This window comes from Orycteropus afer, unplaced genomic scaffold, assembly GCF_000298275.1.
Source record: "Orycteropus afer afer isolate SDZICR_OR568_19922 unplaced genomic scaffold, OryAfe1.0 scaffold00087, whole genome shotgun sequence".
Lineage (NCBI taxonomy): Eukaryota > Metazoa > Chordata > Mammalia > Tubulidentata > Orycteropodidae > Orycteropus > Orycteropus afer.
This window is the reverse complement of record NW_006921674.1, coordinates 945,193-962,461: the sequence shown is the minus strand read 5'-3', so window position 1 is coordinate 962,461 and position 17,269 is coordinate 945,193. Positions and strand designations below refer to the sequence as shown.

The following is a 17,269-nucleotide window of genomic DNA, read 5'->3' as shown; positions in this document are numbered from 1 at the left end:
TCTCTAGAATTTATAGAACACTCCAACACCTCAATAACAAGACAAACAATCCAATTAAAAAATGGGCAGAAGACATGAATAGACACTTCACCAAGGAGGATATTCAAGCGGCCAACAAACATATGAAGAAATGCTCAGGATCATTAACCATTAGAGAGATGCACATCAAAACAACAATGAGATACCATCTTGTTCCAGCCCTAGAAGTACAGTTCAACAAGACAGAAAATAAAGAATGCTGGCGAGGATGTGGAGAGATTGGGACTCTCATACACTGCTGGTGGGACTGTAAAATGGAAAAACCACTGTGGAAAGTAGTATGGCGATTCCTTAAAAAGTTGGAATTAGAAATACCATTTGGTCCAGCCATTCCACCACTAGGTATATATCCTAAAGAAGTGAGAGCCATGACAAGAACAGACATATGCACACCCATGTTCATCACAGCACTATTAACAATAGCCAAAAGATGGAAACAACCTAGGTGCCCATCATCTGAGGAATGGATAACCAAACTATGGTACATACACACAATGGAATGTTATGTAATGCTAAAGAATTATGTAGAATCTGCAAAAAACCACATAATTTGGATGAACTTTGAGGATATTATGCTGAGTGAAATAAGTCAATCACAAAAGGACAAATATTGTATTAGTCCGTTATTGTAAAAGTCAAGGAAAGGTTTATCTATGGAAGGAATTTTCCTTGTTGGTTACCAGGTGTGGGAAGGGAAGGGAAGGAACATTGTTAGATAGATAGAGATAAGTTTTGATTTAGGTGAAGAGAAGGGCAATGTATCAAATGTGAGTGATCGATATGGTGGTACGGAGGAAGAGAAAGACATAGAGAGGTACATGGGAGGTACAGACAACAAAGATGAACCCTTCTGCACATACAGTACTGCACTGTCAGTGAAGGCAAACATGGGTATACGGGTGGATAGATGGGTGGACAGGCTGAGCTATTAGGTATGTCCATGAAGCGGGAAATGTACCCAACAACATGTATAGGGTTGGCAGACAATGGTCCTATAAGTTTATGTATATGATCTGAATTCCCAGGTGTATAGTAGACCTGACAAGGGGCAAAGTTATAGTCACTTCTTGGTCACAGCCAGCTACCCAGAGGGACCGAGTAGTTGAACCTGTGGGCGCAGGACCATAGTGTCAGGGGACATCAAGGTCAACTGGCATAACATACTACACAAAACATTGTTCCACCTCGTACTTTGGTGAGTAGCGACTGGAATCTTAAAAGCTTGCAAGCTGCCATCTAGATGCAACAATGGGTCTTTCCTTGTCCAGAGCAAAGAAGAATTAAAAAAAACAAAAATTCATGGAAACAATTAGTCCTAGTGATGGGTAACACCATGCAATTTGCAGCCTATACGACTATGAGACCAGAAGAACTAGATGGTGCCCAGCTACCACTGTTAACCACTTGGAAGGGGATCTATGTAGGAGATCCTGGATAGAGAAGGAGAACAATGTGGAACAAAACTCAAAATCATTTGGAGAAAAAAAAAGGGGGGGGGACCAGGCTTGCTGGCCCGATAGAGCCTGGTGGAACCCCTGAGACTATGGCCCCTAGCTGCCCTTCAGGTCTGGAATTGAACCCATGCCTGGGGCTTCCAGCCAACAATAGACAGGTATATGAGTTGAACATTTCCCTGAGGTAGACACACTCCTTGGAGAGAACAATCATGGGAGAAAGAAGGGCTGCTTATGCATAGGGAGACAGCTCAGGGGGCAGCAGTGCATGGAGGGATGGACACAGGGAAAAGGTAACTATCGGGAAGAAGTGGGAGGGCAGCTGTTGCGTTGTGGTAAATTGTGGTCAATATCATGAGACAGTGTATGTGAACTGCTGTATGGAAAGTGAATTTGCTCTGTAAATTTTCACCCAAATCACAATAAAAAATAAAATAATAAAATAAATAAAAAGCATTTAAAAACAAGTCTTACATTATTCTAACATATTTATAAACTTTGGGATTAGCCAGTTAAATCTTATACTAAATTCTAATTTGAATTTTTAATTAGTATAACATTGAATTTGTAGCATAGTGCCTAAGGCACTTGACTGATAACCAGAATGCTGATGATTCAAACCCACCAGCCATTTCTCGAAAGGAAGATGGGGCAATCTATTTCCGTAGTGATACTACCTCGGAAACCCAAGGAGGGGTCGCAATGAGTTAGGTCCAACTTGACAGCACATGACAACAACAATAACAAAAAACATTGAATTTACAAATTAAATTAAAAAATACATACATACTATTGAGAGAATGGCCATTTGTGGAATATGTAATTATCCTATCAAATTCATGTTTCCCCATTTATACAGGTCTTTCATATCCTATATCAATGCTATAGATTTCTTTGTGTATCTATTGTTATTTGACTTTCATATGACTCTTTTCATTATTTTTTTCTGATTTTTATTTCCGGTAAAATATAGTAATCTTGCAGATTTGTATAGTTTTTTTTTTTTTTTTTTTTTGGGTGGGTGGGTGGTAGTTCCAGCTACCTTATTGAACTCTTTTTTTTTCCCCAATAGTTCTTAAATAATTTGTATGGGTTTTCTAGATAGTTATCATTTATAAATAAACCTAATTCCATTTAGAACGTTTTTCCTTTTCTCTTTTTCAGTCAAACACCTTTGCTTAGAACCTCCGTAAGAGTACTAAGTAATACTGATAATTGAAGGCATTCTTGTTTTGATCTTGATTTCCTAGGGATGACAATATTGTTTCTCTGTTAAGAAGGAGCTCTGATATAGATCTCTAAAACATATCTATAAAGCATAAAGTAAAGAAGTATCCTATTCTTTGGTTGCTGAGAGTTTTACTAGTAAGGAGTTTTATTTTTTCTTCAGTTTTTCGGTACCCAATAAGATAAGCACTATACAGATAAATGTAAGCCCTATACAGATAAATGTAAATAGAAACTCACTGATAATTTAAAGGTTCTGTGAGAAGATTTTGTCACTATTTCCATTTTAAAGATGAGGAAAGTGAAGTGTAAGAATTACATAGCTAGTAATTGTCACTATTTCCATTTTAAAGATGAGGAAAGTGAAGTGTAAGAATTACATAGCTAGCAAATGATTCAGCCAGAATTGGAATACAGGCAAATTCGATTCAGATTTCACACTCTCAGAACCACTCTTCAATCCCTGCTCAGAAACACTTCTTATCTAAGGTTATTATTACTTTTTTTAAGGAATTTTGCATCTGTTTTGTATCTGTTTGTAAAGTCTCACTATGCTATCCTTATTTAGTTTTAGAATCATGATGGTGCTATATTATACAATAAATTCGAAAGCTTTCTGTGATACCTAGTTTCCGAGATGACCCTAATGATCCCCACCTTTAGGAATTCACACCCTTGGTAGTTTCTTCCTATGCAGCAGTATGGGTGGTTTATCAATAACTAAGACAATATAACTGGGTAGAAGTTAGAGTAGGTCATTTAAAAATTAGGTCAAAAAAAGATTGTAGCTTCTATATTGGACTCTGTTTTGGATCACTCACTCTGGCAAATGAGAAGCAATAACTTGAGGAAACTCAGGCATCCCTGTGGAGATGTTTTAACCTCTTCGGGCACAAAAATAGTTCAAGTTTTTCATGTATTTTCTCAGAAAACTGATGATTATTTATATGTTTTGAATACGTTAATATAAAATCTTAAACTCTCTTCTGTATCTATAGGTAGATTCTCTCTTCATTTTTCATATTATATATGTATGTATGTATGTTATTATTTTCGTTTTTCCAGTCATTCATTTTGTTTTTCTGACAAAATGGAGTAAATTTAGCCAGGCTAATGATTTTATATTCTATCTAATTTATGACAAATACTTAAAGTCACATGGTTAATACATGTTTTCAGTACATCTTTGATATTTTTAGTATATCTTTGATATGTAAGGCATTTACACATATAAATCTTAACTAATTTCCGTTTTATCTTAAAAAAACAGTAACTCAATCCTATTTGCTAAAACAAATAATAAATAGGTAAGTAAAATATTATTAGGAAAATAGCCTAGACAAGGTTTGTAGTTCATATTAAATTATAGAAACTTCCTTAATGAAACAAGTATCATTTGAAAAATTGCTGTTATTGTTAGGTGGCTTAACATAGTCAAGCCATTATTTTCACATGGAGCTTTTAATTTAAATGATTACTCAAAATCTTTAATTACTAATTTCTTTTCCAGAAAAATTAACTTATGTATAGCTTGAAAATAAAATAAAATACCTTCAAATTATATTTATGAGCTTTATCCAAAATAGTGGGTACCAAGTCATCAGTAGGTTCTCCATTCTCATCATTTGAATCAGGTGGGTACCAAGACAGGGCTAGTACACCTAATAGAAAAGACCATCAAAAAAAAAAAAAAGGAAAAAGACAGGAACAGGATGATGTGGGTATTCTAGAAAAGGCATAAAAAATACCAAAGGGTTAACAATAAAATGATAAAAAGAAATATATTTTTCTATTTTTTGTAGAATATATTTTTTAGAAATATATTTTTATAGAAGGTTGTTTTGTTACCTTATTTACAAATTACATACAAGAATTGCATTACTTTGCAAAGGTAATATTTATCAGCTCTTTATTAGGCATCCATATCTTTTAACAGAAGTTTCAAAATAAGTAAAAACTTACCTCCCTGTAGTATGCACTTACCATTTAATTGATAAATTAAAAGTGTCAGAAGTACAAACCTGCAGGAAAATCACTAACTGGAGAGGAAATATCTGAGATCAACTAATTCATAGTGCTGTATCTATTAATGAAATTACACTTATAGTTCAAACAACAATGAAAACACCAGGCTAGAAGGCTTCACTGGTGAATTCCATTAAATATAGAAAAATAAAATAACACCAACTCAACACACTCTCTCTGGTAGCATAGTGGCTAAGACACTTGCCTGCTAACCAGAAGGCTGGCGGTTCAAACCCATCAGCCACTCCTCGGAGGGAAGGTTGGGCAATCCTACTTCCGTAGTGATGCTGCCTCGGAAACCCAAGGAGGGGTCGCTATGAGTCGGGGCCGACTCGACGGCACATAACAACAACAACAACACACTCTCTTACAGAAAACAGAAGAGAGAAGGTATCTCAACTAATTTTATACAATTAGTAATACTCTAATAACTAATCAAAGCTATTTTAAGAAAATAAAATTACAGATCAGTATCCTTCATAAGCATGGTCATAAACCATTTTCTTTTGAAAATATTAGCAAACAAAATTCAGTAATGTTTAAAAACAATAATAAATCATGACTAAATGGGAATTATTCCAGGAATGCAAGGCTGGTTCAAATTTGAAAAAAACAGTGAGTCACCATATTAGCAACTGAAGGACAAAAAAAAAGACGGTATTATTATCTGATTTCAAGATCTATTATGGAGCTACAATACACAGGATGATATTGGAGAAAGGATATGCTGCAAGTCTGCATGAATGACTCTGAGATCCCCTTGTCTGAAGCTGCCCTCAGTCTCCCCCTGCATGTACACCTGTTTTCAAAGAAACCCACAAGATAAACCCTGAACCTGGAGTTCAGCAAAATTTAGATTAGCACTGAACAGCAAGGTGTAAACCAGGATGTGGGTTCCAACTGTTCTTTAGGCCAGGTGTCCCAGAGTATAGTGGAGCAACACTGTACAAAGTAAGCCCTATTCGTAGCTTGCTAACACTGCTCCATGGCTAGGGCCCCTCCTTCATGAAATGGCCCTTTAAGATTTGTGGCTAGAGAGTAGTGTTTGTCCTTCATTCCTGGCACAAACTGAAGCATGTGAGCTACCACCTGTCTTTCATTCACCCTGCTCTGGGGGACCAGTATGATGTTGTGGATCTTTTCCCTGTTTATGACTGTTCTCTACAATAGGTAAAACTGGTCTTGTCTGAGATCCTCTGTCTTGCATCATAGCTGTCTTCAAAACCAACTCAAAGACTCTTGCCCAAAAGTTTGGCTGCATGTCTTACTTGTGTGGCTGTTGCTCTCTGTATCTACTCGTTGTACTATACCAACTGGGAGTCATATTCTTATCTTAAATACAAACACATACACTGTAGGAAAGTCACATAGCTTAAGGGATCAGAGTAGAGTATAACAAAATACACTCAAAGAAATATATCATTCTGAGTTGTGATACAAATCTAAGACAAATTCTATGAAGTAGGATATTGTTTTCAACAAGTAAAACTGGAAAAACTAGATGCCCATGCTGAAAATTTGTAAGAAAGGTGATCTCATTTTCCAGGCATAAAAACTATTTATCATAATCTCTACTGTCCTACACAAGATGATGTTGTTGTTGTTGTTATGTGCTGTCGAGTCAGCCCTGACTCATAGCGACCCCTCCTTGGGTTTCCGAGGCAGTATCACTACGGAAGTAGGATTGCCCAACCTTCCTTCCGAGGAGTGGCTGATGGGTTTGAACCGCCAGCCATCTGGTGAGCAGTCAAGTGCCTTAGCCACTATGCTACCAGAGCTCCCCACAAGATGATAGGCTTTCAATAAAAAATTGCAAGGCACGTGAAAAATCAGGAAAAACAGCACACTACCAATGAACAAAGCAATCATTAGAACTAGATTCAGGCATCTGCAGCAATATTAAAGCTGTATGGAACTACCACCAATAAAAAATTATGGAAATAAATTTAAATATAATAGAAATTAATTATTCTAAAAAGTAAAGACATGTCAACTGTAAACAGGTACATTTAAACTTTAAATATCTAATTCCTCTTATTGTTATTTCTGTTTCTTGTACTATTTCTATGTATATACTTTAAAAACAAGACTCAGGAACAAAAATTATTTTAGGGAATCAGGTATCTTTTAATTTCAGAAAATACTGTAATGTTGATATACATTTAGACCTCTTGAAACACCAATGATGAAAACGAGGAAAAGACTGTTGTTGTTGTTATTTGCCATTGAGTCAGAACAGACTCATAGCGACCCCTCCTTGGGTTTCCGAGGCAGTATCACTATGGAAGTAGATTGCCCAACCTTCCTTCCGAGGAGTGGCTGGTGAGTTTGAACCGAGAGCCTTCTGGTTAGCAGTCAAATGCCTTAGGCACTATGCTACCAGACCTCCCGAGGAAAAGACTAGGGAATGTAATTTATTCCTTGTATGTCCCCAGAATCCAGCACAATTTTAGAATGTGGTAGAACCTTAAATAAATATTTAGTGTTCAACCGAAAGAAGAGAAGATAATTTTAAAGACACAGAATAAACTATGCTTTGCTAAGTGTATGAGTTTTCTATTGCTGCCATAACAAATTATCAAAAACTTAGTAGCTAAAAGCAGTACACATTTATTTTATAATAGTTCTGTAGGTGAGAAGTATGAGTCTCACTGCACAAAGATCAAGATTTCAGACTGTCTTTCTTTCTGAAGGGCCAAGAGGGGAGAATCTGTTTCCTTGCCATTCTCAGATTCTAGAGACCACCATATTCTTTGACTTAAGGTCCCTTTTCTCAATGTTCAGAATCAGCAATGGTAGGTCAAGTCATTTTCACATCACATCTCTCTTACCTTCTTCCTCTGTTCTTCCACTTTTAAGTACTCATGTGATTAGAGTAGGCCATCTGGATAATCCAGAATAATACCTCTTCCCATCACAAGGTCAGGTGATTAGCCACATTGCTTCCTGGGCCTTAATTCTTTCTTGCCATATAAGATAACATATTCAGATTCTAAGGATTAGTATGTGGACATCTTGAGGCCTAGTATGCTAACTACTCATTTTTTATTTTCTACAACTGAATAAAACAAATTAAAAGTAGAATGCATAATAAAGCTTAATGGCCCAACCTTTTTTTTTTTTCCTACAGAAAAATGATGAATCAGTGAATCACCTCATAATGCAGATGAACCTGGAAGACATTATGCTGTGTAAAATAAGTCAATTACAGAAGGACAAATATTATATGAGTTCACTATTATAAAAAGTCAAGGAAACATTTACACAGGGAAGGGAATTTTCTTTGTGGGTTACCAGGGATGAGAAGCGAGGGGAAGGGAGGGAAAATAGATGGATACTTGAGAAAGTTTTGATACGGTGAAGGGACTTAAAAAAGAAAGAAAAAAGATAAGCCATTAGTTGAAAAATTTTGAAGCTAGGTTATAGGCACAGGGGACTTCATTGTTCTAGTCTTTGTTTCTGTTTGAAATATTTTATATATATATATATAAAAGTATCTTCATGGTATCTTTAGAATCACATTATATGGATACAGGGGAGAGACTATTTGGTATGATCTTTCACTTAACAGACATGAAAATCATGCAAATATATGAGACTTCAATTTGCTCCCTGATACTTTTAATAGTATAATGACTGGAGTTTAAACATAACATTAATATTTCATTTTAATTTCACCATCATTCTGTAGGGGAAAAAAAAGATGGAACATTAAGATTTATACACACAGTACTTCTAATTTTAAAAGTATAAAATCAACAGACTTGTACTATGCAATAATATAAATACTTTATACAGCAATTAAATTTAAAAATAAAAAGGATGTTTCTATCAGAGAAAAAATATGAATGTTAAAGATGAAGTCAAAGCACATTCAACCATACATTTTAAACAGCCTGTTTGCCAATTTCTTCAATTTAAGAATTGCCAAAGTCAGCAAGCCAACTCTATTGATGAAAATCCTGTGTTTTGTTTGAGATTTGAGAGTCAATTTATTCTTTGCCTAATATTAATGAGGGAGCTCTGGTAGTGCAGTGCCTAAGGCACTTGACTGCTAACCAGAAGGCTCGCGGTTCAAACCCATCAGCCACTCCTCGGAAGGCAGGTTGGGGAATCTACTTCCGTAGTGATACTGCCTTGGAAACCCAACGTAGGGGTCGCAACGAGTCAGGTCCGACTTGATGGCACATAACAACAATAATAATGAATATAATTCAATATTTAAATGATTAGAAAAAATTATCTTAAAATAGATATTATCATTTCTATTACTATTGAGTAGTTGCTTATTTTTCCAGCAGAAAAGTCAATAAAATTAAAATATTTGCACCAATAGTGAAATTATCAACATTTAAAATAATTATATTACTACAGATGTTTAGAAATAATTCATATGCATATACATTATATAGTAGTGAAAAAGTAAATAGAGAAAGATGTCATTCCAAGCATTAGAAAAGCATAAAACTATACATAAGCTGAAGCTTTTCTTCCTAATAACAATGAAACTGAAACACAAAAATATTTCTGACTGTGGAAAAACCATCTCATTGTATACAGTTTACCTGCGTAAAGATAATTAACACTTCCAAGAATTAACCATTTTCTCTGTCATCTAATTATAGTGTTTTTAGTCACAAAGACCAAGTCAGTACTGAAATAGCCAGAAAGACCTGAAGACAGTACAAAGTCTTTACAAAATATAAGCCAAAAAAATAAAAGTTTCTCACCCAAAAAGTCAATTAGTAAATACAGACAGGCACACACATACACACAGAAAAGTAAAGCTGTCTAAATTTAGCAACCCTTTTCTTCTCTCTTGGTACAAGTAGAATATAGAAACTAATGCTAATAGTACATACTAGAAAGTTAGATTTTTTAAAGTAACTGAAAACAACTCCACACAAGTCATCTCATACATATATGATGAAGATTCACAGAACTCTACAATGTTTTGCTCATGAAAGAGCCCTATACTTCTCTATATAAGAACTCAAAATTTCTTCCTGTGGCCCTACTGCTAGAGACACTAACAAGATTGAAGGAACTTAAATAGGTAAGTTTTACAAAGGATATATCAATAAATTAAAAATTTGTAGGCACCAAATCATATTTTTTCATTTTGTTCACCCATGGGACGATACAGGGAGCTCTCGTGGTACTGTGATTAAAGCACTGGACTGCTTGCTAAACAAAGGTTGGCAGTTTGAACCCACTAAGCTGCTGCATGGGAGGAAGATGCGGCAGCCTGCTTCATAAACATATACTTGGAAATGCTATGGGGCAGTTCTACTCTGTCCTAAAGGGTCACTATGAGTCGGAATCAACTCAATGGCAGTGGGTTTGGTTTTTGGTGTGGGACAATTTGAATTTATCTAAATATGTATAACTGGCATGACAGAAGGAGAAGAAAGAGAAAGGAAAGTGGGGGTGGGGGCAGACAAATAAGGGTATAACTGCTGATTTCTCATCAGAAACAATAAAGCCAAAAGTTAATTTCAGCATTTTGAACATACTGAAATAAAAACAGAAACAATAAATAAAAAACTTTCATCATTTTATATCCAGAAAAATTCTTCAAAATGAAATAAAGATATTTGTGAATTAAAACTAAAAGAATGTGTTGCTATCAGACAGATGTGCACTATAAGAAATGTTCTATGAAATTGCTCTGCTGAACGAAAACTTAGATCTACCTACAAAAACGAAGAATGATGCTAAAAAGAATAAATATAAAATATTTTTCCTATTTTTAACTTTGAAAAATTGTAATTAACTGATTAAAGAATTAGAGTATTATGAGATTTATAACATACGTAATTGATAGCGCTGGTGGCATAGTGCCTAAGGCATCTAATTGCTAACCAGAAGGCTGGCGGTTCAAACCCACCAGCCACTCCTCAGTAGAAGATCAGGCAATCTACTTCTGTAGCTATACCCCCGGGGAAACCCAAGGAGGGGTCACTATGAGTTGGATCTGACTCCACGCAGTGTGTTGCATTGTGTTCCCTATAGTGGTAAAATTAACAATAGTAGGAGCTCTGGTAGCATAGTGGCTAAGACACTTGCCTGCTAACCAGACGGCTGGTGGCTCAAACCCACCAGCCACTCCTCGGAAGGAAGGTTGGACAATCCTACTTCTGTAGTGATACTGCCTCGGAAACCCAAGGAGGGGTCGCTATGAGTCGGGTTTGACTCGACGGCACATAACAACAACAACAACAACAAAGGGCAGAAAAGGAGAAAAAGGAGAAAAAAGAATATTTTGTTGCAAGGTCTTTATATTATAATTATACATAAGGTATTATACTATTACTTAAAGGCAGATTATTATGACTTAAAGGTGCATGTTGTAAACTCCAGAGCAATCACCAAATAATTAAATGAAGCAATATATCTAATAAGTCATAAGAGAATATAAAATGAAATGCTAAATATATTCATTAAAAGAGAAGGCAGGAAAAGAACAAAGAACAAATGGGACAAAGAGAAAATAAATAGCAAAATAAAATATTTTAAATCACCATATCATTATTACATTAGATATAAATGAAATAAATTTAAAAAATTGTCAAACTAGTTAAAACAGCAAAAATAAATATTTGAAACTGTCCAATGTCCATCAGCAGATGAATACAGAAACAAATCTGCTGTAGTTAACAATAGAATACTATTCACCTGCAAAAAATGACTAAACTGATATAACCTGAGTAAGTCTTAAAATATTATGCAAAGCAAAAGAAGTCACATACATACGCATACACACAGCTCCATTATCTAATGTAGCAGAATATTCACAACTGATCTTCAGGATGGAAATCAGAACTCCAGTTTATGAGGGTGGAGGGTGAATAAGGACAACACAATAAAATATTTTGGGCTATGGAAATGTTTACTTCTTGATTGGGTATTTAAACAGGTATATATGTTTGAGAAATACCATGTAGCTATATATTTAATATGGAGAATTTATTGTAGTTTATATAAATTATTACTTAATAAAATTCAGAATGAGAGTAAATTGGAAACCAGTAAATCTAAGACATCCAGAAAAAAATTGGAATTTAACTACTTTACCTAACAGCAGGGTTAAAAGCAGCTTGTCTGGATTTTTAAGACCATGTGTAAGGTTTAATTTGGATGTTATGAATTTAAAAATATAATTAGTAACAATGTGAAGACTGATTAGCAATTTCATGTCCACAAGAAATCATATATACACATATATCCATAAATATATACACTACACACACATATAAAATAATCACCAATTGAAGCTGAGCACATTTGTCTCATGTGGGTTTCTATGACAGAAGGATCCCGAGAGCTGTAACTTCCCAATTCAGGGTAAAAGCTGGAACCAATATCATCTGGGGGATTGTGTCTGCCTTGTGGATAATTCTTGGCTATTCGAGGATCCCAATGCTCCAAGACTGGATGGTTCCAATGTATATATTTACCATCAAATTGTGGATTTCCATACCAACTGTAATAAAATACATGTAAATAATAATTCAGGGGTGGCAGCTCTTCCAAGTTAAATTCAGAGGGTTTGGAAGGTTTCATAGTGATTTCCACACTTTTTAAATTATTTGTATTTGTTCCACTGTTGATTTTGTCACTCTTTTTAGAATCAAAGTTTTTCTCCAAGTGAACAGTTTGCTGTCGAAACTCTGGAAGAAGGTCAAGTCCAAAAGGATCTCCAAAAGTAGCCATTTTTGGTCTCAGAGTTTTTAAACCCATCATCAGTGAGAAAATAAATAGAATGAAAAGTGACAAAATGATGCAAGTCCTTCTCCGAAACTTTGCCATGATGACATACTTTAAACTCCAAAATAGATATTTTGCTGCAATTTATTGGGAAAAAGACAATTAGTAAGTGGTATTAAAAACATTTTCTAATATACTAAAAATGAAAACTAAAATTCATAAAGTTCATTACATTGAAAAACTGAAAGGAAGTGCATTATGATTTTAATTATATCATCAAATACTGATGTCTACAAAAGAATCTGTATCTCACTAAACCAAATGGCAACACCAATGTAGGAGTATCACCTTTATTTGCATGACAATTGTATTTAGTCAGATAAACGTTTTAGGAACTTTGTTTAAGAAAGTTAAATATAATTAACTTGAATTATGTGACCAGATTTTATACATATTCAATATAGAAAAGGAATATTCTTTTACATCTATCCGCTAAAATTCTCTAAATACAAGTGTAAGATTAAAGATCATAGTTACTGAAATAAAATACTTGTGGGTATATTAAAAGCCTAGTCATAAAATGAATTTTCAACAAGCTCTTTTTTTTTTCAACTGAAGTATCAATTTCACAAGAATGAAAAACTCATTTAAAATAACATTTTGAAATAAAATCAGACAAAAATAAATAAATAAAAGCATAAGAAAAGAATGATCACAAGTTTGATAATTTCAATTTTTTTTTCTTTATTACTTTGCAATTTTGGAAAATCTTATTGAGCAGAGGTTATAAATGCTAACTCATTATCTTCTAAAATGTTATTGTATGTGTTTTTATCCTTGTTTAAGTGTTTTATCCTTGTATAAGTATATACATGTATACATAGGGGTATAGGAGCTCTATGTATACAGAAATAAACACACATGAATACATTATTTGGTATTTGATGAAAAACTGGCAATCAATGCATTTATAAAATACGACTTTTTAACAAATGTGTCATGCTATTGTTATTCTAGAGAATGAAGTTAAAATAAACATAACTGCAACAGAAAGAGACAAGTAAAGCAATCCAATGGGTAATTTTATCACGTACACAAAAATACCTTCCATAAACTGCTGCTACCCTTATGTGTCCATGCAAGAAATGCTAAGATGATTAAGCATATTTCTTTTCTGAACTAAAATTATAGAAGTTCTTTTCAAAGTAAACATTCTTTCATTGTGAAATATATCACATCTAAAAAATAATATGAATGACATATGTCTAGTTTAAAATCTAATTACAGAGTAAACATCTAAGTGACCATCCTCTAAGGTAATAAAATCATCAGAATAAAAGCTCTTTACCACTTCTTGTGCCCCCTCTCAATCACCTGCTCATTCTCCTCAAGGGCAAAGGTTTGACTTAACATGTTTCTGTTCCCTCATCTTTATTTATAGTTTCCCACCACCAACACAAAAGAAAACTTAAACAACATTAATTTTATATTGCCATGGAGAATGTTATTTAGGCATACTCACACACATATACATAGATAGCCATGTATATATTCACAAATATATATATATAACCCTTTAATATGCATACTTATGTTATATATAAGTATAGAATGTGTATGCTTTACATGCATTTATATACCATAGATGTATGCTGATATATATATACACACACACACACACACACACACACATATATATACATATACACACATATATATATAAATATAGAAAGATACATAAAAACATAAAACTATTGGGAAATAATATTCCTAAACCTCTGACACTTTATACCTAATGACAATATGTTCTAACTCTATCCTGTATTCCATCACACCAATTCCCTCTTCCTTTCTTATATAAAAAGCCATGAAACTGGACTTTAAACAAAAAGACAGGTGAATAGGTTTGGGTATTTTGCTTTAATAACTCTGTTAATTCCTGGTTTGAAGAAAATGTTTCATATCAAATATTCTCTTTCCTAAACTGTGAAAATGAAAATTTCAAACACTTTTCATCATTCCAAATTCTAACTTGGGACTCCTTTGTGCCATAGAGATTTTACTGTATTTTGATAATACTACTACTGTATGGGGAGCTCTGGTAGCATAGTGGCTAAGACACTTGCCTGCTAACCAGACGGCTGGCGGTTCAAACCCACCAGCCACTCCTCGGAAGGAAGGTTGGGCAATCCTACTTCTGTAGTGATACTGCCTCAGAAACCCAAGGAGGGGTTGCTATGAGTCGGGTTTGACTCGACAGCACATAACAACAACAACAACAACTACTGTATGACTACACAGCACCTATAATCACAAGGCTGGGCTCATTAAAGTATGTTACATGATCAATCTTTTATAACGGATAACCTAAAAATTAAATTAGACATAGTTAATTTGTCTGGCAGTTCAAACCCACCAGCCACTCTTCAGAAGGAAGGCTGGGCAATCTACTTCCATAGTGATACTGCCTCGGAAATCCAAGGAGGGGTCCCTATGAGTCAGATAACGACTCGATGGGCGTGAGTTGAATGAATTTTAATATGACAAAACAGTTGAGTTCTTATTACTTCTAAGAAGCAAACAAAATTTTATTTTATTGGTTAGGATATCTAAAATTTCCTAGAAAACAAAAGATAAAAAATGCGTAATTTAGTTTCAGTTAAGCAACTCTGTATTTAGAAAATAGTCTAGATGCCAGATGAAATAGATTGATTGGTAAGATCTTATCCTCAAGGTGCTTAGAGTCCATGAAGGGGGAAGACAAGTGTACAAATAAGTATAACTCAAAGAAGAAAAGTGCCAAAAGAGAAATATAATAGGCATATAAAGAATGAAACATGATGTAAATTAAGGAGCTGGAAAAAATACTGTACAGGAAAAAAAAATAGCAAAATCTTAAATATGCTTAAAGAATGAGTACAATGTGCATAGACGGGTAATAAGAAAGAAAACTACTATAAACGTCAGGGGAAACAATGAACCCAACAATACACTAAATGAGGAAATACAGTCTGTGAAAGAGTAAACATATTTTTTTGTCTGCAGCACAGAAAACAAGCAAAAGAGGAAAGATAAAGCTGTGTTGAACCCAGTATATCTAAGAGAAAGAACAGTTATTGTGGTATCCAACAAGGAGCCACTGAAGGCTTGAAAACAAAATACTAGCACAGAGTTAAGATTAGAAAGATAAAACAGATATAAAAAATGAAGTTCAAGCCACATCGACTTTACCATTTTCAGAATCTAACAATGTCCTACTCATTGAAGGTTTTAGCAACCGACTTGCTGTCTTTCCTCCCCACCCTGTTTCTATTACCCTATTACTCTATTACTATCCTATTACTCCACCATCAACACGATCCATCCAATAGCTTAGTCTACAACTTCTTTGACTCCTTAATTCTAATGAGTTTTTCCTCCACTCCACTCCATCAACTGAATTGTCAAATTCATATCCTTCATCTTGTAATTTTCAATAATTGTGCCAATCTAAAATCTCTATTTCAATTTTTCTACTTTATAAACATAACAGTCCATGCTTAAGCCCCTAGTTTAGTGCCCACATTCTGGCAATTCCTTGACCTTACTGAGATGTCCAATCACTGACCCTACTACAATATCCATCCCTTTCTTCATTGTTTTGTCTCTACTGATACCGCTTCTAGTCTATGGCTGTGCACTGCAATTGCTCACTTGCAAAAATGCTTAACTTTATTTCTCTCCCTTCTTAACCCATGCTGTTCAAACCTCAAATAAATGATGCTTGTTTTAAGCTTGTTCCAGAACCACAGAATTATACTGGAGAAAAACATACAACCAGGCTGATTTTTTACTTAGAATTCATGACCATTAAGTCTCAAACAGCCACTCAAAACTGCATACTAATCCAATTATTATACCCTTCTAACCTAAAAGGGCCTATCACATTCTCATTTTTTCAAAAAACCTCCTACTATATCTTCAACCTCACTCACCCTTTTCTAATATTTCATAGAGAAACCAAAAGTAATTAGACAGAAACTCCTTTATTTTCCAATTATCAAATGAACTAGTGTATTGACATTTTTTCTTATTTTAAGCAAATATTTTTAATTATTAGTTAAATATGTCTATTTCACTCCATTGCTTTTCTTCTGCAGGCATTTCTATTCCTATTGAATCTTTGCTCATCTTCAGAACTCTACATTCTCTTTCATCTTTTTTCACTTTTTAAATTTCATTTTAATTTTTAGCAGTTTCTGCCCATCTTCTATTTCTCTGAAGACATCTGTTAAAACTTTTCTGAAAGTCTAAAATTATTTCAAAATTAAAAATGAGAAAGGGTAATGGAATCCCACCAGCAAACTGGAAGGCATGAGCGTTAACATAATACCTGCTGAGTTTCTCGGAAGAATCAACTCAGTCTTTAAAGCTCTGCATCGTGCAGCTCCACGGAGTGAAATTCCTATAAACTACATCGTGGAATGCAGCAACTCTGTTCCATTGAAGAGGAATCAAGGTACAATAAAATTATTTTGGATTGTCTCTGTAATTCATTGTCCTGAAATTTCCAATTCATTGAGATACAAACAAATCCTCTCTTTGAGTAAAGAAAAAATTGTGAACTTTAGCAAGCCATGAAACAGAAAAATATTTTTGTGGACAAAATACGATCTCAACTATATTAAAGACACATGCATACCAAGGCAAGGAATACACATACATATGTATAATGGTCACCTCTGGGTAATAAAACACAGTGGTATTTTCTTATTCTGTTTTCTAAAAATAGAACTTAATCCTTTACAGGCAAAAAAAAGTTTCTTTAAGGTAGG

At 34.3% G+C, this 17,269-nt stretch overlaps 1 protein-coding gene across 1 annotated transcript in view; it reads right to left on the bottom strand.

Moving 5' to 3' along the window:
- MANEA (mannosidase endo-alpha) overlaps positions 1–12,557 on the bottom strand; it is a 24,457-nt gene extending 11,900 nt beyond the window's left edge. Inside the window, exons 1-2 of the mRNA XM_007942247.2 lie at positions 12,014–12,557; positions 4,272–4,381 (exon numbers count right to left, since the gene is read on the bottom strand). Coding sequence (XP_007940438.1) covers positions 4,272–4,381; positions 12,014–12,557 — 654 coding nt within the window. The remainder of the gene's footprint in view (positions 1–4,271; positions 4,382–12,013) is intronic.
- Between the last annotated feature and the right edge of the window lie 4,712 nt (positions 12,558–17,269).